The 24,039-nt window shown below is 44.0% G+C and overlaps 1 protein-coding gene across 1 annotated transcript; it reads right to left on the reverse strand.

Moving 5' to 3' along the window:
* Window positions 1-10,067: 10,067 nt before the first annotated feature.
* On the reverse strand, window positions 10,068-22,522 carry prdm12b (PR domain containing 12b). The gene is made up of 7 exons (XM_033972453.1): window positions 22,288-22,522; window positions 17,964-18,029; window positions 16,866-16,990; window positions 15,907-16,062; window positions 13,857-13,971; window positions 13,188-13,469; window positions 10,068-10,270 (listed from the first exon to the last, which is right to left on the reverse strand). Exons 1-7 carry the CDS (start codon window positions 22,520-22,522, stop codon window positions 10,068-10,070), a joined length of 1,182 nt encoding a protein of 393 aa, XP_033828344.1.
* Window positions 22,523-24,039: the final 1,517 nt, after the last annotated feature.

Consider the following 24,039-nt stretch of genomic DNA (forward strand, 5'->3'; position numbering starts at 1 on the left):
TATCCTGCTTTTGTCTATTAATGGAGAATAGCCATCTAGGTGCATGGATGTTGTAGGTTTGTGGGCTGAGCTTTGGATGGGCTACAAGATTACTCAAACATGCATAGATGACATCTAACACCTCTTGAGGTATGTTTTTTGACGAGGGAACAATATTAAAACATAGTAAAAAGCTCCAAAAAGTATATTTTGTATAATATATATATATTTTTTACTATTTATTTATAACTTTTTAAAAATATATACAATAACACCAAAAACAAACAAACAAACAAACAAAAAATACAGAATGCAGACTGGTCTGAAAAACACTGGTATTTGACAAACCAAGGTCCAGAAACTTTTGTGGCAGTTCATGTCCAAAGTGTCTGTCCATTTGAGTCTATGTGAAATTTGCGTGGCTTCGTCCATTTGACTATGAAATGCTGAGAATTTCTGCCATCGTAATGTCCAAGTTTGATCAAAGTCAAGAGGTCAGTGGCCACATTGCAACAGAGCTCTCATTAAGAATCACTGAACAACATGCTCTTCTTTTTTTTTTTTGGCCAGGCAGTTGTGATAGAAATTTAAGTATAGTCATGTTGTGTATTTAAAAAGCATTTGATCTGTGTGTCTGCCAGACCCAGACCAGACATTAACATGTGTGAAGGCTCTGTCTCCATCCCACAGGAAAGGAAGGAATACTACTAGGAAGGGTTGGGTTGTTGAGACTTGGACTTAGAGTGAGAGGGGAACTGGAGGAAAGGCCGGGAGGCTACCAGTCTGTGGCCAGGGCAGGCCTGGACCCTGTCCTGTCTGTATCTGCTGTAACAAACAATAAACCTTTTTTCCTGTATTTCAAAACTCACCAAGCTTCGCAAATGGATTACTTTTCAACTAGAACTGTAATTTTTCCACAGCAATAATGGTGTCAGAAGTGGGATCCACGAGTGGTCGTCTAGAACACGGGGAAGATGGAAGTTTGTCTTCCTTTTGGTTTCTGTCCTGATGCACGGATCTTTCAAAGAAGAACAGAGATGGACATTGGTTTCTGTCCTGGATCACCACCGCTGGATTCAAACAAGGTATACTTGGTGAGCTTTTTCAATACAGACTTCTTTCCATTTGAAAAGGAAATCTTCATCTACAAAGACTGGTAAATCAAAGGAGAATGTATTTTGGAAATGCAAAATGCTTAACTAAACATACCGAACGGCCATAGTTCTGATCCTATACAATTTTTGATGCTGCTAATACAATCCAAACAACAATAGCCTTCCACCACTCCTGATTTCCTCACTTTTGGGACATACTTGACAGACCGCTCATCCTTTTAAGCCACTGAAACTAAGATATTGGAAGTTACGAATGCCAAAACATCTAAAATGTGGAGCAAAACTTCAAGAGGATCTGGACAGAAATGGATTCCAACTGAGGAGCCCTGCTGTGCTGACTGTGCCCAGTCACTAGCCCCGCCCCTGATCCAGGTCTAGTCCATGGGACTGTGATGACTGTAGCTCCACCTATGACTAAGCTGTGAGACACTGTGTAAAGGTGAACATGTTTTGCTGCACTTTGCTTTATATAATATCTAGTATTGGGACCTATTTGAATTTATTCTCCAGAGTGATGTTTAGGAGTCATTACAGTTAACTATCAAACAGTCATGGGTGAAATTCCCCTCTAGTTGTAACTAGCTAATAAACAGTCAAATGGGTGGAAGTCCCTGCTATTTAGCGAACACTCAGTAAGTGAACTCCTATCTAGGGTTACTAACTGGTAAAAGACAAAAGGGTGAAAGTCCTTGTGTAGTCGAGCGTAAGGACAGCTGAACTTTTTTTCATGAGGGACACACTCCTGGCATCGAGCCCTATCCAAGCCCCCATGCCGCAGGCATGGGCCATCTTTATTACTGCTAAAATGAATGGAAGTCAATGGAAGGTCAATGGCGGACCCTAACGCCATGGCTAACGCGCTCGTCATTCGCCATTGACCCCACGGTGACGTGGGGAAAGTCGAGAGCTTTCAAAAAACGTATAATATGTCATTGTAATGTTATCGGATATATTGTTTTTGCTAAAAATATTATTATTATTATTTTTAGGCTCGAGCCCCTACAGGGCGTAGGGCCTGTTGCTTCCGCAACGATGAGTCATCGTTGCAGACTGTCTTCACGAAGTTGCGCGCTTCGCGCACAACTTCGTGGCAGCACCACACCTTGCACAGATTCCTGTGTCCTAGCAACCCATGCCGTAGGCATGGGACATGCATACTTGTTGTTGCTAGCATGTCAGCGTCAACATTGAGTCAATGGGCGAACAGGAGTGAATAGCAACAGGAATGAATAGCAGGAGTCGTCCCCCGTCGCCCCCTGCACAGACTCCTGTGTCCTAGCAACCCATGCCGTAGGCATGGGACATGCATATTTGTTCTTGCTAGCATGTCAGCGTCAACATTGAGTCAATGGGCTTGCGAAGCCCATGCACTCATCGTTGCAGACTGTCTTCACGAAGTTATTATGGCCACGCCCTCTGACGCACCGGAAGTCGGCCATCTTGGATTGAAAATTCCAAAATGCCGAGTCAGCGTTTTCGCTGACCTCACATTTTCGTCAACTCCTCTGAAGGCACTTCACCTGCAGGGCTGAAAATCACTATACATTATCTAGACAAGTGGGGCATCAAAAGTTATCCAATTTATGATGATCCCTTTTATGGTTTCCGTGCGGCGAAGCCGCAAAATTCCATTGGAATTTTTGCAATTTTCAAAAGTCAAAATTTGCTCCCATTTGCGCAAGCAAAGTCCGATTTGGCTCAAATTCGAATCAGTTGTAAAACTTTCGGCCCTAATTCTTATGCTTGTGAAAGAAGTAAATTTGGCGCGACAGCGCCCCCTACAGAATAACAAATAAATTTGTATGGAAGGCTGAAAATTTAGTTTTTCCAAATGTTACCAAATTTGACACAAAATTCCATTGGGTCATTCCAATCAATAAAGTCAAGCAGACGTATGTCGTCTTTTGCACCGTGTTGCCATGGCGATGCGCCAAACTGCCTATGTTATCCTAATGGGAATCCTCCCAATTTTTCCCATTCATGGGAAAAATATTAGTTTCATGGAATAATGTGACATTTGGCACAATGAGTCTTCATGTCATCCTGATCAAAAAAAGTCAATCAGACCCAAGTCATATTTTTCACTGGGTTGCCATGGCGATGCGCGAAAGTGCCCATGTTATCCTAATGGGAAAATTTCCAAATTGTCGTACATTTCAAAGTCTTATAACGACTTATTACCGTCAACGACGGACATAAAATTTGGCACAGTGATTCTTCAGGTCGTCCCCGTCAAAAAAGTCCGGGGGCCAAGTTTGTATTTTGCACGGTGTTGCCATGGCGATGCCTGGAAAAACCCAAATTTTGCCATTTTGTGCATCAGCACTTCCAATGTCTTTTCACTTGTTTGGTGCCAAATGGAGTCCAGAGCCCCAAAAAAGAAGGGACAAGTGGCACATCAGCGCCACCCACAGGGAGTGCGGGGCCGGCCTAGTGCGAAGCATGGCCCGCGAGGGCCGTTCGATGCTGCTTGTGGCTTTAATTTGTATTTTATTTTTGTATTATCTAGTTGTTTAATTTGTATACACTTTCTGAGCACTTTTTGTAAGAATAAATTTACTTTATGATTGTTTTGACCACGTCTCCACGCTCTCAGTTTTGTTCTACGCCCGGTTTTAACATCAACTCGTTGCGTGCCACTACCCCTGGACCAACTGGCACGTAATGATGAGTGAAGGAACGCTTTATTCCTGACACTTTATTACTATCTGTCACTGATTCGCTCAAACTACAACCAATCTACGACACCCACAGCGAGGTGCTGCGCGCTTTTATTTAGAAAAATGACACGTAGCCTAAACCAGTCACGTGACCGGTGAGAAGTGAGGCCTCACTTTACGCCGGTCACGTGTTTTTTAGTAATCTGACTCAAGCCTCGAAGCAGGGCTTCATTTGACACGCCCCCCTATTACTCGGTACAAGTTTCGATGCCCCGGCTTCAAATGACCCATCACTACAAGTTACAAAGTTAATCAAAGTAAAGCTCATTCTACCTCCTAAATTTGAGTCAGCCAGCGAGGTATGTGTTTGTAATTTCATGTTTATTTTATGTCTTTTATTATTATATTTCTATTATTATTATATATTGTAATTTATGTAAATGATTTAGTTCAACGGTGGTTTGGTGGTTTTGACGCCGATGATGATGTTGTTGGCATCTACAATCAAGTTTGCACTTGTATCAATTAAAGATTCATCTAGCCATCAGTAAAAGAACTCTTTATTGACACGAGGAGGTGGCATGATACATTGTCTGACTACAAATCATTGGATAAGGACAGACTGAACTGAACATAACAATGAACTGTTGAATTTCCCTCCATCTCAGTCAACAATAATGGAACTGACTTCATCTCCAACAATGAATGTTTCTGTGCATGTTCTGTTTGTGATGATTGTTTATGAAGTATGATTAATGAATAATCAAAAGGGAGAAAGTGTGATAGAAATTTAAGTATAGTCATGTTCTGTATTTAAAAAGCATTTGATCTGTGTCAGTCTGCCAGACCCAGACCAGACATTAACATGTGTGAAGGCTCTGTCTCCATCCCACAGGAAAATCGCTATTGTTCTACCTGTAAAAGTTCATTATCTCATGGGTGTGAAACAAAAGTCACTCTGCTTTGAAATGTATATAGCATTGTCATTCTGGTATAAAATAGTCAGAGCTCAGATGCTTGGGGTTGGGTTGTTGAGACTTGGACTTAGAGTGAGAGGGGAGCTGGGGAGAGGCTGGGAGGCTACCAGTTTGTGGCCAGAGCAGGCCTGGACCCTGTCCTGTCTGTATCTGCTGTAACAAACAAACTTTTTTTCCCTGTATTTCAAAACTCACCAAGCTTCGCAAATGGATTACTTTTCAACTAGAACTGTCATTTTTCCATAGCACAGTGTAAAAACAGCATTGGTTAACCAGTCAGATCCACTGACCAATAGGCTGGAGGTGTAATTCCAGCTCCAACAGATGAATACTGCTGTTACATCCTTGGGCAAGACAATTAACCCACCTCACCCCTGGTGTCTGTGTACCTTGATGTTAAGTTATTTGAGAATCTTGAAGATGGAAAAGCGCTATATAAAAATGTGATCATTTACCATTTACCATTGAATCTTCCAGAGACGTTAACGCCCTTAATGGAGAACATTTACATCGTACAGTTAGTTATTGCTTTTGGACCAGCTAGTGCAACTTTGCTCATTACTCTGGTTATGTCCTGAAATCACATGCTCCTGACGTTTTGGCCTTACCCTGGTTAAAATTCCATAACCCACATATAGATTCGGTTGCAATTAAAGTAACTGGTTGGAGTGAGTTTTGCCATTCAAATTGCCTCAGATCAGTCATAACCTCTAGCGAAAAAGTCCCAGCACCCCTCCACCTACTTCTTACGATTTGTCTTCTGTCCTTACAGTATACCATACCCTGAGGTGTTCAACAAACAAAAAGCCCTTTCCCTTCCACTACATTGTTCTCATAATTGTGTAATTGGCTTGTAAAATTGAAGCATTATTACCTTTGAGTTGTTTGTACAAATTGTTCCTTCCTGAGAGAGAGATGCCATGGAACAACCAATTGTTGACTCTCTTGCTGCTTGCCTAATTCGTCCCTCGTTGTCCCCAGTAGGTGCAGGATTTTTCTTTGTTGACGAAAAAGACAAGATATTGTGCCCCTACATTGGTTTTCGTGGCTTAAAAGACATTACAATTAAAAACATATATGCCTCTGCAACTGATGGACTGTGCACTTGAACCACTTCACCAAATGACAATCTTCCATAAATTAGATCTGAGAAATGCATATCATTGCCAAGGTGGCGAGTGGAAGACTGCATTTAACACCCCCCTAGGCCACCTCTATGAATTTTCTTGGCTGATAAAAGCCAATCCAGAAAAACTAAGAGCAGTGGCAGAATGGCCAAAAAAATCGCAAACAACTCCAATGTTTCCTGGTCTATACAAACTTCTATCGGAGATTCATCAAGGACTACAGCAAGAAGGCTTTTTCACTGACTCACCACCTTCCCTTTCAAAAGGTCAAGTGAGGCTGAAACAGCATTTTCCTCTCTAAAGCAACTATTTATTTCTTCACCTGTGCTGTCACACCCAGATCCATCCAGGCAATTTATTGTGGAGGTTGATGCCTCAGACACTGGTGTTGGTGCTCCCTCAAAGACCAGAAGTTGCATTCTTGTGCCTTCTTTTCTCACCGACTCACACCTGCAGACATTAATGATGACATTGGGAAAAGAGAACTTCTCTCAGTGGAGCTGACTTTACAGGAGTGGATTCGCTGGATGTCTGGACCAATCATAAAAATCTTTTGTGCCTCCGTTCTGCCAAAGGATTGAACTCTCATTAAGCCCATCTGGCTTGATGAGGCATTGTATCTTGGATGATTTCACTTTATCATTACATACTACCATCCTATCCTTAACCAATTCTTTAAAGCTGCTCATTTTGTCCCACTTTCCGAGGTTCTTTCAGTTTCAACCACTGAAACTGCTAATTTGTTAGTCCAACATGCTTTCAGAGTACACTGCATCCTTTTTGATATTGTGTCTGACATAGGACCACAGTTCACATCACAAGTGTCAAAGGCATTCTGCCATGCTCTTGGAACTACAATTAGCCACACATCTGATTATCATTGTCAAGCAAATGGTCAAACTGCAAAATGGAGTCAATTTCTACCTTGGACTGAGTATCCACACAGTTCACTGCAGTCTTCTGTCATGGTCTGTATGGGATTTCAACCACCTCTGTTCCTGACCAGGAGACGGATGTCTCTGTTCCATTGGTTCAAGTCTATCTGAGGTGATGTCATCACGCGCTCTAAGATGTTCAGTTGCCTGCAACCAGGAGAGGGCAGATAGACAACATAAACTGTCATCAGCTAACCTGCCCGGCCAACGTGTCTGGTTGTCCACCCATGATATTCCCTTCCAAGTTTATTCATGTAAACTGGCGCCGAAGTATGCTGAACCTTGTGTTATTGAAAAAATGATCAATCTGGCTGTTGTCCACCTGAAGTTGCTCTGATACATGAATATTCACCCATCATTTTGTGTATCCCACCCACAGACTGCATGTATAAATTGACGTAGCTAACCTGCTAGGAAGTGATTATGGGCATACTTCAGGCTCCATCGACTCCTATTCGCTTTACATTAAAAAATTGTTTTCACAACTTTGCTCTGGATTGGTTCTGTGGTTGCTATGATACTTGAGGTTGGAATTCCAAATACAGAACTCAGCTGCAAATTTGCCCATATAACTACTAGCCTTGATGAGCTTCATTTGGCTGGAGCCGAACACTATGGGTGATGTCACACCCCCTTAGTCTACTTCTTTATACAGTTTATGATCCCTCCTTAAAACTGTGACTACCAGTTTTCTCTACCCTCCAGCTGAACACTCTCTGCCTGCCCTGATCATTGATGGTGATCTAGCATTCACGGTCAGTCGCATCTTGGATGTTAGACACATGGTCAGGGCTATCAGTATCATGTGGATTGGGAGGGATATGGCCCTAAGGAATGGTCCTGAATCCCACCTTGCTTCGAAATTTCTACCAGATGTTCTCCAACAAACCTGGTAGGAAGTCTGAGCTACAGGGAGCTGTGACAGTTTCTCTTGTTTCCCTGTTCCCCCTCCCCTTCTATCCCTCTGTGAGAGTTTGTGGGCGGAGTTTGCCTGGCAATTACTTACTTGAACCATGTCTGAAATCAAGCTCAGCCACTACTTCAGTTCAGTCAGTTGTTGCCAAATTGTTTCTTCAGTCTGATGCTCTGGTCCTGCCACATGCCTCTCCCTGCTCTCCTGATGACCTCAGTCCAACTCCTTGTTAGATATACCACTTACCTTTTCCATCCTATCTTGGTTCCATTTTTGGGTCCTCAGTTTTTTTGGAAACAAAACTTTAGTCTGGGTCGAGTTGTGGTCTAGTTCTGGTCTAGTCTTAGTTGAGCCCTGGTCCCGTCCTGGTCTAGTCCTAATCTAGTCCTGATTTAGAACTTGGTCTAGCCCAAGTTTAGTCCTGGTCTAATTTTGGTCTTGTTCTGCTTTAGTACCTTGTCTTGTCCAAGTTTAGTCCTGACCCAAAGGAGCAGAGCTAGAGGAGCAGAGCCAGAGGAGCAGAGCCAGAGGAGCAAAACCAGAGGAGCAGAGCCTGAGGAGCAAAACCAGAGGAGCAGAGCCTGAGGAGCAGAGCCAGAGGAGGTTTAGTACCTGGTCTAGTCCCCATGACCACACTTCCCTGTTCTCTCTCTCTTGTGTTCTCATATCCTGCTAAGCCCATATGTGCATGCTTAAATGGTGTTGTATATCTAGTCCTGGTTTAGTCCTGGAGCAGAGCTAGAGTAGCAGAGTCAGAGCAGACAGGAGCAGAGACCTCTGCATCCTCTGCTCCATCTGACCCTCTTCTGTGCATCCTCTGCTCCATCTGACTACCTCCTCTGAATCCTCTGCTCCATCTGACCCTCTCCTCTACTCATATCCAAGTCTCTACCATATATTCACTGTCAATCCTATTTGTCATAAATAGTCACCATCAGAAACACCTTCACACAGACAGAATACTTTATTATTTTTTTTAAAATTATTATTTCATTGATGGTTATTCACAGTAAAACCGTAAAGTAACATTACATTCTCTTTATCTTCACATGTTTACATCAACAGTTGAGTGGTGCTTTTTTCAGACACACATGCAGCAAATCACATCTTATAAAATCATAACATAATAAATTTAATAACAATACAAACATAAACATTTACAGTGCTTGGTTCAAAAGTGGCTCTGGCCCAATTTGGGTCAAAATGTAACAAGAACCATGATCTTAGTCACATGAGAACAAAAAGTTTAGGGTTTAAGTCCGCTGGAGTTAGATCAGGACTAAACCAGGACTACATCTATTCATCTGAACAAGGTCTAAATCAGGATTAAACCCAGTTTAAACAAGGACAAAACCAGGTCTAAACCAGGACAAAACCAGGTCTAAACCAGGTTAATACCAGAAGTAAAGCAGGTCTAAAGCAGGAGTAAACCAGAACTATACCAGGACTAAACCAGGACTAAACCAGGACTAAACCAGGACTAAATCAGGCCTAAACCAGGTCTAAACCAGGTCTATATCAGGCCTAAGCCAGGTCTATATCAGGACTAAACCTTGTCTAAACCAGGACTAAACCAGGACTAAACTAACTCTCCTCAGGTGCTTTCCATTTGGAAACACATGTCACAGGTCGTGCCTGTACAGGGAGGGTCCTCTGCCCTCTTGTGGACCACTGCAATATGACTCCTGAGGACAGGAGAAGCTCCGAGACATTATATTACATTATTAGTCACCCACTTTTAATATATTTAAATAATTACAAATGTTTTTAGAGCTACAGCTAAAATGTGTCCCTGATCATTTACAAAGCTCATATAGTAGGAAACCTTTTGTTGCAGTACCACAAGTGACCACTTGATCACATTCCTTGACTCTAGCATCAGTTTTAAAGCAGGCATGCATTAGACAAAAGTACTTCAAACATGCAGTACACTGGAGTACACACAGTGGCACAAGGTTACAAATACTCAAAGTACTTGTAAGACCTTTTGAACCTAAAATGGTTTAAGCAAGAACTGCCCCAGGACTCTAAACGTGTGACTAAACCTGGTATAAACCAATTTTAACCATTCTAAACCCATGTAAAAACTAGGAGTAATTTTAACCATCGGTTAAAACCAGTTCTTTAACTGGGTGTGTCAAAAGGTCCAGACATGGTCTAAACCAGGACTAAACCAAGACTAAACCTGTGTCAAAACAAGTACTGAACCAGGCATAACCCAAAATTAATTTAGGTTAAAACCAGTCTATATCCATGTCTATAACAGGTTCAAACCAGGTCTAAACCAGGACTAAACCCAGACTAAACCTAGACTAAACCCAGATTAAAGTTGGACTAAAGCTGGTCTAAAACTGGTCTCTCCTACAGGACCATGGTGGGGATGTGGTGGCCCAGGACTGCAGGGTGTGGAGGGGGAGGAGGTGTGCTGTGGCCTACATGCACGCCCGTCCCACTCACGTGGACGCCTGCCGGTCCCACATGCACGCCTGCTGGCCCCACATGCACACCCTGCCCTCCCTCTGAGGTGGGGCGGTGACGGGCGCTCTTTTGGTGTGCTCGTAGTCCTGCGAACAGAACACAGATGTTAGGCATGTACAAATCCAGACTAAACCAGGACTAAACTCTAAAGTTTGATCTGGTCTAAACCAGATCTAAACCAGACCTAAACCAAGACTAGACAAGGTCTAAACCATGGCTTCGGGCCCTGGGTCAGCTGCCCATATTTACAGATATAACTATCCGTATGCCTATAGATGCCAAAGTGACCATATACAGCTGCGCTCACCTGCGATGGTGCACTGGAGGAGGCAGGGCTGATCCAGCCAGGTTTGATGAATGTAGAACATGCACTGTGCTGATACTGCACAATATGTAGTGCTTTTGCTGACTACACTGCCTACCTTACTGCTTAAACGTATAAAATAAATGAGGTTTCTCATTTTCCGTATATTTTCCATGCCTGGAAAACAGGCCAATTATTTTCCAGATTTTCCATAATTTCCAGAACGCATGGGAATACTGCTGGGTCTGAGTAAGGTACCTGCGGTGTAGGCGGACTGGCACACCACACACCTGTAATGCCTCTCAACCATGTGCAGGTGGATCAAAACCAGGACTGAACAAAGATTAAACCAGAATTAAATCAGGTTAAACCAGGTCCAAACCAGGTCTACCCTCCCTGAACTGCCACCTTAACGTGGTGGAGGGATTTGTGCACACGAATGATCCTGGGAGCTCTGTTGTTGGAGGCTTCATGCCCCTGGTAGGGGCACCCATGGCAAACAGTTACAGGGGGACGGGTCAGACTAAGAGTGGTTCAGAAGGCCTTTATGATGAGAGAACAATCAAGGCTAGTTACGTCGGCTGGACCGACGTTACCGGGGCCCCACCCTGGAGCCAGACCTGGGGTGGGTGCTCGACAGGGAGCGCCTGGTGGCCAGGCCTTTCTCCATGGGGCCGGGCTCAGCCCGAAGGAGCGACGTGGGGCCGTCCTCACGTGGACTCACCACCCGCGGGACGATTCGTAAAGGGCCGGTGCAGACAGATCTGGGTGGCAGTCGAAGGTGGGGGCCTCGACCACCGGCTGGAGCCGGAGCTTATGCGGGAGGTTAAGCGTTACTGACTAGATATAGTCGGCCTCACCTCCAAGCATAGCTTGAGCTCTGGAATCCAACTCCTTGAGAGGGGCTGGACTCTCCATTTCTCTGGCGTGTCCCGTGGGTAGAGGCGGCAAGCTGGTGTGGGCTTGCTCATTGCCCCTCAGCTCAGCCCCCCCATGTTGGAGTTCACCTCTCACTGTTGTGGCGGCCTACGGGCCAAACAGCAGTGCAGAGTACCCGGCCTTCTTTCAGTCCCTGGGAGGGGTACTAGACAGTGCACTGACCGGTGACTCCGTTGTTCTCCTGGGGGACTTCTGTGCTACACACAGTTTGTCCATAACGAACACCATGTTCGAGCACAAGGGTGTCCATCAGTGCACATGGCACCAGGACACGCTAGGTCGGAGATCGATGATCAACTTTGTTGTCGTTTCATCTGACATCCAACCACATGTCTTGGACACTCGTTCTTGACACTTGTTCTCCACCTCTATTGTCGATGTGGCCGCTCATAGCTGTGGTTGTAAGGACTGCGGAGCTTGTCACGGCGGCAATCCCCGAACCCGGCAGTGGACACCAGAAGTAAGGGATGCTGTCAAGCTGAAGAAGCAGTCCTATCGAGCCTTATTGGCTCATGGGACTCCTGAGGCAGCTGACAGGTACCGGCGGGCCAAGCGTGCCGCTCATGCGGTCACAGAGGCAAAAACTTGGGGTTGGGAGGAGTTCCGTCCCGAATACCTCAAGTTTCTGGATGTTGTGGGCTGTCTCGGCTGACACGTCTCTGCAAGGTTGCATGGTGGTCGAGGACAGCACCGCTGGACTGGCAGACTGGGGTGGTGGTCCCTCTGTATAAGAAGGGGGACTGAAGGGTGTGTTCCAATTACAGGGGAATCACACTCCTCAGCCTTCCCGGTAAGGTCTATTCCAGGGTATTGGAGAGGAGAATCCGACCGATAGTCGAACCTCGGATCCAAGAGGAGCAGTGGCTGCCCTTTGTCACCAGTTCTCTTCATTATATTTATGGACAGAATTTCTAGTAGCAGACAGGGGCTGGAGGGGGGCTGGTTCGGGAACCACAGGATCTCATCTCTGCTGTTTGCAGATAATGTTGTTGACTGGGATGAGAATCAGCTCCTCCAAATCCGAGGCCATGGTTTTCGACCGGAAAAAGGTGGCTTGCCCGCTCCGGGCAGGTGGAGAGCCTTTGCCCCAAGTGGAGTAGTTCAAGTATCTCAGGGCCTTGTTCACAAGTGAGGGAAGGATGGAGCATGAGATTGACAGGCGGATCGGTGCAGCATCTGCAGTGATGCGGTCACTGTATCGGTCTGTTGGGGTAAAGAAGGAGCTGAGCCGGACGCAAAGCTCTCGATTTACTGGTCAATCTACGTTCCTACCCTCACCTATAGTCATGAGCTCTGGGTAATGACAGAAAGGACAAGATCGCGGATACAAGCAGCCGATATGAGTTTCCTCCGCAGGGTGGCTGGGCGCACCCTTAGAGATAGGGTGAGGAGCTCAGTCACACGGGAGGAGCTCGAAGTAGAGCTGCTGCTCCTACATGTCAAGAGGAGCCAGCTGAGGTGGCTCAGTCATCTGGTCAGGATGCCTCCTGGACGCCTCCCTAGGGAGGTGTTCTGGGCATGTCCCACTGGTGGGAGGCCCCAGGGAAGACCCAGGACACACTGGCCTTGGGGTCCCACCGGAGGAGTTGCAGGACGTGTCAGGGGTGAGGGAAATCTTAGAGTCCCTGCTTAGACTGCTGCCCCCTGTTCCAGCCCCGGATAAGCTGAAAAAAATGATGGATGGATAAACCACCTGGTTAAACCAGGTCTAAACCAGGTCTACACCAGGTCTAAACCAGATCTAAGTACATGTGTAGTACCTGCAAGCTGTGAATATGCAGACTGGCACACTACACACTTATAGGGCCGCTCTCCAGTGTGCAGGCGAACATGGTTGCGCAGTGTGGAGGACTGGCTAAAGCGGCGGTTGCAGAAGCGGCAGACGAAGGGCTTGTCCAAAGTGTGGATCCTCATGTGGGAGCGCAGGTTCGAGCGCGAGTTAAATCCCCGGTGACAGATCACACAGCGCATTCTGCCAACACTCAGGGCAACGCTGGCCAGGGGGGCAGAGCCAGGGCCCGCAGGGTCAATGTGGAACTCATCTGGAAGTCACAGAGAGTAGAGAGAAGGGAGGGGTCAGAGTCAGAACTAAACCAGGACTAGACCAGGACTAAACCAGAACTAAGGTTTAAAGTGATACTAAACTAAGACTGATGCCAGGGCCTGCAGGTCAAAATGGAAGTCATTTGCACACAGAGAGGGAGGAGAGAGGGTTCAGAGCCACCACTAAACCAGAACTAAACCAAGGCTAAACCAAGACTAAACAAGGACTAAACCAGGTCTAAAGCAAGGCTAAACTAAGACTGGAGCCAGGGCATGTGGGGTCAATATGGATCTGCACAGAAAGGAGGGAGAGATTAAAGCCAGGACTAAGCCAGAACTGAAATAAGACTAAACCAGGACTAAACCAGAGCTAAAGCAGAACTGACCACTCTTGCTCTTCTTGCTGTGGTCCTCATCTCCTCCGGGAATCCCTGGGATCCCAAGGAAAGTGTTGTGGGAGTTGCCATACCACACGAGCAGCTCCTGGTCTGGAGGGATGGTCTAAGGACACACAGACATCTTTATTTAGTCTGGTTATTCAATCATTCAATGAGTGTTTTCTGATAAGATTCTGTTCAAAGTTCACATTTTAAGGACATCTGATACACAGGGACATTCCAGAACATGTTTGTACAGATCTAAAATACAGGGTTAGCAGTTTTATGCAGAATAACACAAGAGATTTTGCTTTTTGTGAAGAAAATTATGGTAATTGCTCAATTTGCTAATTGCGTCCATCCAAAGTGTGATTTCAATTGGATTGTCATGAATCTACCAGCCCTACATATTGGTCTAAAATATGGTAATTGATGTGCACGGTCCCATATTTAATCAAATAAACATAAACATGGAGATAGTAAACAAAGACTTATGTTCCACAATATGGCATTACATGTATCTGTTTCCATGGAGACAAGCAGATGACACAACCAGGACAAGTTACAAGTCAGGTTTGTGGAGAGATGACTCCACTGTCAGTAATGATGACATGTGATTGAATTAATACTGCCATACTATGAAACATTCTGGACAAAGCAATACAATACTCCATAAAGACAAGCAGGTTGTGGACCCGCCATCATAAAGTTACACAGTGCACTTTAAAGAGCCACAAATGCTGATCCTGAAAACGTGTATTAGTCAAATAGTCATTGATTCATTATCCACTAGAGGGAGCTGTTGGCAAGGGTAAGGCAAGTTTATTTGTGTAACACAATAAGTACACAAGGTAATTCAAAGTGCTTTACAGAGTAAAAAAAAAACCACAATGCAATAAATCAAAACATAAATAGTCATCATAAAATTAACATTAAAAGAGAAGAGAGCAGAATAAGAACCTTTCAGTCATATACACAATTAAACAGAACTGTTTTGAGCCTGGATTTACTTTGCAATATAGAGACCTGTCTCACAGGAAGACTGTTCCAGGTTTTAGCTGCATAAAACTGAAACGCTGATTCCCCATGTTTAGTCCTGATTCTAGGCACCAGCAGGAGGCCGGCCCGAGTGTGAGATGGTTCATATGGAAACAACGGACATGTACTTTGGTGCTGGTCCATGGAGAGACTTGTACACGAGCAGAGCTGCTTTAAAGTCTATTCTCTGAGTCACAGGAGCCAGTGTAGAGACCTGAGCACAGGATGCATGTGTGAAGTACTTCCTGGTTCTAGTTAAGACCCGAGCAGATGTCTTAAGGCTCGTTTGGAGAGGCCAGTGAGCAGGCCATTACAGTAGCCTAACCTACTGGTGATAAATGCATGGATTAGTCTCTCTAAGTCTGGGTTTGACAGTATACCAATAATTTTTGCAAGGATTTTTAGATGATAAAAAGCTGCAGATATTATTGATTTGATGTGGCTGTTAAAGTTCAAGTTTGAGTCCATTCTTAACCCAAGATTTCTAGCCTGATTTGAAGGTTTTAGGTTTTTGACTTTGAACACTTTCTCTATGTTTCTGTGGGCTAAAGACTATGACTTCAGTCTTGTCTGAGTTTAGCTGAAGAAAGTTGTTTGCATTGGCAGAGTGAATCCACTGGTACATATTCACCTGCAGCCAGTGAGACATAGATTTGAGTGTCATCTGCATAGTTGGGATAGGACGCATTATTGTTGGGTATAAACTGGCCTAATGGCAGCATGTAGAGATTAAGCAGCAGGAGTCCCAGGACTGACCCGTGGGGCACTGCACAGGTCAGGGACATTTTATCTGAGACACATTTTCTAATTTCAATAAAGTACTCCCTGCCTTATAGACAGGACTTGCCACAATTGGTCTGTGATTTCAACCAAAACAAAATTAGGACTAAACCACGTCTAAACCAGAACTAAACCAGGTCTAAACCAAGTCTAAACCAGGACTATACCAGGTTAGCCCTGGTTTAGTCCTGGTCTGAACCAACACTAAACCAGGAGGAAAACAGGTTTAACCCGGACTCACCTCCACAGCCTTGTAGAAGATGCTGGAGCCCACCTGAACCACCTCGAGGTTCTGCTCCTGCTCGTTACGGGCACACTTGATGTAGGTCATCCAGCTCCTCTGGTCCTCCTGACTAGCATCGATGAAGTAGCGCACTGTCCCATCCTCGTTAAACACCTGAGTACACCACACACACAACAGTTAAGTATTTGTCTAAAATGGTGACTTTTGATGGCAATGTCTGACCAGATGCCCTCCCATATATCTGGGGTATGCGCAAGCACAAAGCTACACTGCTAGAGTATGTGTCCTTATTACTCCATAGAGATGCATTACCTTATTTAGTTTGTTGCTGGTTATTTCTGGTTATATCTTATTATCTATGTCATTGGGTAGAGCTCTTTTTCTGACACATTAAACATTCATTTTAAGGGTTTGTCTTGTACTTTTAAATGGCAAATAATAACTATTGTGTGGATTAGATTTGAGTATGTTGTTGCTAGGTGACTATACTATACTATACTACTATATATACTATACTAATATTCAGACCTCTGTGTACGTCACATTTGCTGCCCATGTCCAATAATGAAGAAAAACTATGCACTTGACTAAACTGGACAGACTTGGGAAATCTAGGATATAGTTTAGTGATAGGGAAATCGTGACTATGGAGTTGCTACAGAGAGGTGTCACGTGAGCATGATGTGTTCAGATGTATTCAGGAGGTCCATTCAGGTGCATTCAGATGTGTTCAGGTGCTTTCAGGTGTTTTCAGGTGCATTCAGGTGTGTTCAAGTGCGTTATGGAGTGTTCAGGTGCATTCAGGTGTGTTCAGGTATGTTTAGGTGTGTTCAGGTACATTCAGGAGTTTTCAGGTGCTTTCAGGCACATTCGGGTGTGTTTAGGTGTGTTCAGGTGTGTTTAGGTACATTGAGGTGCATTCAGGGACATTCAGGTGTGTTCAGGCGTGCTCATACCTCCCACATGAGGTTGTTGTTCTTGAACAGGTCGATGTGTTCAGGAGACACCAGACGGCCAGTAAAAGGTCCCATCTCAGTCCCGGCTTTGATCCACGTCTTGGAGAAGATCCCTAAACCCTCTCCTACAACACAGGAAGCATTAAGATTTAGGCCACAAATAGATTGCATTCACATTTTAGAATCTGATGATGTCATAATCTCAGATGGAAGGCAGGGCTAATATAACTCTATGGGAGATTCACTGTCTGAAAGAAATCTCTAAACTTATGATCCACAAAAGTTTAACCTTCTCATTATTAGTTTGGGATTAGCTCCACAAACTTGTCATATTTATCTTATGGCTAAAAATTCTTTCAGCTGACAAAAATTACAACTTTGGAGTTGAATAATGGCACTTTTTTTTTTTAAGATATTGTAGAAAAATCATTTGACTTTTGTTTATTTTGAACTGACAGAACAGACGCTGAACTTTGTGTCAGTTTTTCTTTCATGTGGACAGGGCTATAGGGTAATTACAGAGATATTAACCAGAAACCAGGTCAACACTTCTGCATCTGACACAGCAAACTCCACCTGAGAACTCTGACCTGTCTCCAGCTCAGTTTTAACTACACTACCACTTTGTGATGCATTTGACCCATCCTTCAATGCAGCCATCCTTCAGCTGGTGCTGCACCTGGGGACTCATCTCCATGATCTTGGTGTTAGTCTTGGTCAGGACTACCTTCGCTGGAGGACTGTACCTATTGTGCATGTGACAAAATCACAGGAACGCAACCTACTGTTGACAACATTTTATCTGCCAGTCAATAAAATACAAAACAATCTCTAGTGTCAACTGTGACTGACCCATCTGGAGCATGACATCACCACAGTCTAGAATCTGAAAACTACAACAAATTAATTGTATCACTAACCCAGAACTAAACCAGGCAAATGCAATCCTGAATAGCACCTGTGCAGGACATTTAAAAATAGTTTTTTGTTTTCACATATTTCTATTCTATTCCTTTTTTATCCATTGATTAATTTGCCAAAAGTGAGATATTTTGCTGTTAATATTTGTTTATTGAAAATGAGAATGAAATATTGAACCTGGGACAGAGCTCTGGGCAATGATGACTTCACTGGGGAGCACCAGGCTGGACAGTTTCTGCACCTCTGTAAGAAAAATAAAAGTATGGAAAAACATTACATTTTAGAGGGACTATATCACGTTATAAACGGTCAGACTTTTTGGAGCTTTAAAAGCGCTCTGTGTATGGTCTGGTCCCCAAGGTGTTTCCAGGCAAGCTGAGAGACGTAGTGCCTCCAGCGTGTACTGGGTCTTCCCCAGGGCCTCCTTCGGGTGGGACATGCCCGAAGCACCTCCCTAGGGAGGGGTCCAGGAGGTATCCAGAACAGGTGATCCAGTACCCTCAGCTGGCTCCTCTTGTTGTGGAGGAGCAGCGGCTCTACTCCAAGCTCCTCCCATGTGACTGAGCTCCTCACCCTATCTCTAAGGGAGCACCCAGCCACCCTGCGGAGGAAACTCATTTTGTCCGCTTGTATCCACGACCTTGCCCTTATCCAAAGCTCATGACCATATGTGAGAGTAGGAACATAGATTGACTAGTAAATGGACAGCTTTGCCTTTCAACTCAGCTCCTTCATTCCATAACAATTCGATACAGCTACCACATCACAACAGATGCTGCACCGATCTCTCGGCCCATCCTTCTCTCACTCGTGAACAAGACCAAAGGTAAATCTCTGTATGTGCAATTAAAGAAAAACATATTTAAAGGTCCTATATTATGCAAAATTGGCTCTTGTGAACTTTAAACCATGTTATAATGTTATTACCTCCTCAAAAACATACTTCAAGTTGTGTTTCATTTCATTAATTCATGTTTGGGTAATCCTTTATTATTAGTCTGTCTACATTTCCAAAGCTCAAAATGCTCTGTTCCACCATGCCATAAAGCTCAGTTATGTTTTCAACTTAGCAGCTCCTTTTACCTTTAGATCAGTAGAGATTGGCAGTTGGGCTGGAATCATCCAAATGACTCTGGTGAAGATGTATGGAGTTTAAAAACACAGTGGAGCAGTTTGTATGTTGTCACATGACAGCACAATGCGGAATACAGCGTTTTCTGTTTGAGAGAAGAACTCAGTCTAAATATGCAGGTTTGTGTGTTAAACATATGTGAATAAAACAAAACACAACTTCAGGTCTGTTGATGATGAAAGAGCATTGTAACATAGACCAGAAAATAGTGCAATTCGGGTTCTCTAAGTTTAAATTATGATCTGACAGACAAAATATTAAATAATGCATCATCTCCAGTATTATCAAATAATTTAAAACAGAGTCTTTGTGCAACTGTCTCTTTTAAACTTGAAGTCGTTTTGTGTGGAAATACAAGGTGAAGCACTCTGGCATAACAACATCGGACCCTCCACCTACAAAACTCACATAGTGACATTTTAAATATAGGCAACAATTTCTTGAAACTATTTGCCATAGCCTATTCAGGAAAATACAGACTTTATAAATTAGTAAATCATTTTTCCCTTTAAGTTTAGGTTGTACAGTAATGCAATTAATCTAACGTGACGTAACGTAACGTAATCTAACAAAAAATGAAACAGGCCCGATGCTTCAGGTCAACAACTTTCCACGTATTTTTCAATAAATAATGCCACATTTAACTTCAAATCATCCATTACATTTATGAGCAGCCCTATTTAAATGGGTGAGCGGTCTACATTTCTTTTGCGCAACATTCTTTGCTCATCTCCCGCTGCACAGGCGCTGTCTAACACGTCTGAACGTCTGTTTTACGTAAGCCTCTTTCGTGTTCACAACTTGTAATAGTGAAAACATGATTGTGTCGCTCTTTTGAAGCCGCAGCTGGTCGTGTCGCGTCACGCTGAGCACCACGTAACCCGCCGTCTCTAAAAAAAGAAAAAGAAAAAAAAAAGCGCGTATCTAAATCGTTTTAAACTTTTATTATCGTGGGGTTAATCCGCGCTGTGACCGACGGGGGCCGCTCTCCTCCCGTGACACAAAAAACTCATACTTTTTAACGTCGCTGCGCATTTCACGGTCGTCCCTGAGCGTGAAACCGGCACGACGTAAACGAGACGCAGATTAACAGCGGAACAAAAGCGCACGAGAAGAGAGCCGGCGGCTGTACGCGAGAGAAAGGGCCTTTCACACGCGGGGCTATAAATAAATAATAAAACACGGTTTGCACAAGGGGTTAGCGGAGCAGACGGGAGCAGCGACACGGCATTAACGGCGTGTAACGGAGCCAATGAAAACGAATGAGCTCCATATTGCGTTAACAGGTGCGCGCGAGAAAAGGCGATTCAAAACTCAAAAGGGGGTCGTTTTAAAGCGTAAAATAATTAACTGTCAACTTGGCCTATAACTGTCAACTTGAAATGTTAAGCTGCGGAAAACCAATTTAGGCCTAATACGCGAGATAAATTTTAAATATTAAAGGTGCACTACGCAACTTTTCGGTGAACAATCCACCACTCGCTTGTGTCCACGAAGATGTTATTTCTTTGTATCGAATGTTCAGCAGAATGGCATGTATGTATTTATGTATTCAATTACAGGTGTCAATATTGCTCAACAATATTTTGGAAAGCGCAAATTCTTTCTGTGACAGGGTTCGCCTCCCTCTCCTTAGATCTGACGTGTAGCATTTCCTTAGAAAAGAAGAGATAGATACGTTGAATGCCATATTCTAGGCAAAGCAATAACATCTCCATGGAGACAAGCAGGTGGCTGATCCGCACTAGAAAAGTTACATAGTGCTCCTTTAATGTAAGATTTACTTTTTAAAAGAAAGTATACACGCGTCGCTCTGTATTTAAAAGGATAGCCCATAGCCTATTTTTATACCTTGCGTAAAAAGTATATGCGCTATTAGTGCGAGGGTTTTTTAAATGCGTAAAATGTAACTATAAACCCAACGTACTACGAAAAACAGTTCCAAAGAATTAAAACAGAATAAAAAATACTGAGTCTGATGTCCGCGCGCACAACCTTTGAATCAAATGTCACCTTATTCCAAAAGTGAAAACTAGACTTCGGTCATACCTTCACAAGGACTATTACGCTTGCCAGACACACCATTCTTGTGCGCATAATTCATTTCATATTACGCACAGGACACATCAAAATCTTAATTTACAGCTTGTGTTTGGAATAGGATTCTTACTTTTTTTTGGTCATATTTCAAATGAATATGCATTTGTCAGAAACACTTTTTTGGCCAATTAAACCACAAATAGAACGAACCATTTACGCAAATGCATTTAAAAGAGAGAGTTCGTTAACTGTATCCTAGTAGTGGATTTGTATTTATTTTCCACAAATGACATTTTTAACGCTTATTCATTAATTCTACGTTTTAAATTCGAGGCCTTTGCTGCAGCAGGCCGGATTCCACGCTAATGATTACAAATTCAGACCTGTAGCCCATCTATATCAGTGTTCGTCTACATAACTTCAATAAATATATAACCTACGTAAAATCCTATTCTCCCTCGCGTAAATGAATGTGTTGTCAAGTCATAGCCACAAGTTCTATCGAATCGTCCACAATTAGTGCTTTATATGTGGCCTAAAGACGTGATGCTTATGGATAAAAATGTGCCTAAAAATCCAAAAACCTCTATAAACCTTTTGCACCCGTTTTGCCCTTAATTAAGATGTTTTATTTTATTATTATGAAATATGTTTGGATTTTATTTGTTATTTTTAAAATCCAGAATAACTGTTCCTATTTATATTATCGTGCGTAAATATGGGGGAAAAAATGTGTTTTCACGAAGTCAGCAAGTTTTGTTTTTTTTTTTTCCCCCCCAGCGCACAAGAGCCGCGAGGAATAGAATAGAAAATATATAATACGGGCTAGATTTTTATAGCCTATAAAAGTAAATTAAATTAATATGCGAGATTTAAGGTCATTTAAATTGAAGGAGGCTATTAACTAGGCTATCCTCGGTACATTATGTCTTCCCAAAGTCTTCGTGGATTACCACATTAAGCCGTTCATGAAGTCAAGTAGGAGTGTGCAGAAAGCGCTCTGATATGCGCATTGGTTATTTGCAATTTTATGCACGCGGCTCTTATTTAATTAGCTTTATATAATTAGATGAATTCACACTAACTCAAAAGCAACATTGGAGACAAAATATGTGCATGTAAATGAATGTGTTGAAGTGTGCGGGGCTGCGCATAAAAAACACCTGTTGGTGTCTATTCGAAACGATCACTTTTTACGCATCGTGCTAAATGTTTATTCAGTTACCTTGGTCACGAAATTACAAAAAACATAGTTAAAATAATACAAATTTTAAATTTGTGAATAAAATGAGCAAAAGTTCGGCCTGCCCCTCCCGCTGTGGCACTGACCTCCGGAGAAGGACTGCGCGAGGACCTCTGCCGTGAACGCGGTCTTGGGGCTCGAGCTCGGGGCAGTGCGGTCCTCGTGCTGCGGGTGTTCGCCCAGCACGTGCCTCCAGCGGCCGTACAGGAAGCTGTGCAGGACGTCCGAAGTGATGATGTCAGAGAGGGACAAGGGTACCGCGGGCTGAGGCTTGAAACCCGCTTTGAGAGCGAGACTGGACCCGGGAAGAACCGAGCCCATCGCGACAAGTGGAGGAGGAGGCCTGGAGTGGTGATCCAAAAAGAACCCGGGGAGAGAGAGGTGAGACCGGGGTAAAGCTCAACCTGCGTAGATGTGATGGATTTTCCCCGGGGGCGGGAGCGCCTTCCGAGGGTCAGAGAGTCAAACTGAGGAGACGCGGCGCGATCAACCTTCTGACCCAGAGGAGAGCACCGACAGAGCGGGGTCAATGCGATGGTTTACCCGGGTAAGAGGCAGACCTGTGCGGGATGAGTAGCGTGAACTCGCCCGCTTTAAAGACGCGCTCTCCGGTCGTCAGCTCTGGATGTTCCCGGTTTGAGATGGGTTTAGGCGAATGTCTCAGGGACTGGAGGCCAAAACCTAAATATTGAAACTAATACTAACTAATAAACTGGGTTAAGTTTGGCGAATCCGTGGTCGATTTTTGGACAATTTCTTCAGAAGTGATTTATAAAATGCAGAGACGCGCTGACACGGGTCTTTATAAAGACACACACCTCCTCCTCCTGTCGCGAGGGAGGAGTGTGCCGGCGTGTGTGTGTGTGGGCACGCGTGCATCTGTGAGAGCGCGTGCACGTGGGCCTATTGAAGCCCGTAATAATGATGTTGTTTGGAGACGGGCGGCGGACCTGCTCCAGAGGGTGGGAGCGCGCAGAAACTGATTAGACGTTTTCAATTGGAACTTTTTTTTCTGCCCAGAACGAACAGGGATAGTCTATTTCTCATACCCGCCCTCATGTCCCGACTGGAGAAATTGACATTCACAATAGGCTACCATTTAGGCCTGAACTTCTCAACCTGTCGACCCTCTTCAATTTGTATTTTATTAGGGCGGAATTTCCATCTACACTTCTGTATAAAAGAACAGTTGACGACAAAAAGGTAAAATGTTTCGCTCTCGGACAAAACGACTCGTGTGTGAATGAGGTGAAGGTCATTGATTTTGACGTACAACTGAGGCGTATTCATCCGCCGCGCCACTGTTCTCACACAATAAATCAATGCGCAAGGGCCACTCCACTGCGGGGTTCATGTTGCTGTGAATTTGAACATTTGAGTCATGACTATGCCATACCTGCTTGTGGGTGTCTGATCTCGTCTGATCTCAAAAGATAAGTAAGGCGGAGACCGTTGGGAATATCGGGCGCTGCAGTGGAGCGCCAGTGGAGTGGTAATTGTCGTTGTGTCCTAAGGCAAGACACTTTACCCACCCGCCTTGTAAGGAAGTGCTGTGTGAGTGGCGGTGGTCGGAGGGGCCGATGACTAAGAGAAATCGCAGGAGACATGTGTGAGAGTTGAGTTTGTGAGACCTGTTGATGCTGAGGGTCGCATGTCGTTTCAACTGAAGCGCAAATAATCAATATGTTAACTCATATCAACATGCCTATTCATTAATTAGCTAATTACCCTAGGACTAAGTCCTAGTTTGATTTGTTTGAGTTCTAGTTTAGAGTCGATTTAGTCTTTGTTTTGCTCGTTCAGACCAAATCTCTCTCCAGACTTCCAGCGCGGTGACA

The sequence above is a fragment of the Periophthalmus magnuspinnatus genome, chromosome 9 (assembly GCF_009829125.3).
Source record: "Periophthalmus magnuspinnatus isolate fPerMag1 chromosome 9, fPerMag1.2.pri, whole genome shotgun sequence".
NCBI classification, from domain to species: Eukaryota; Metazoa; Chordata; class Actinopteri; order Gobiiformes; family Gobiidae; genus Periophthalmus; species Periophthalmus magnuspinnatus.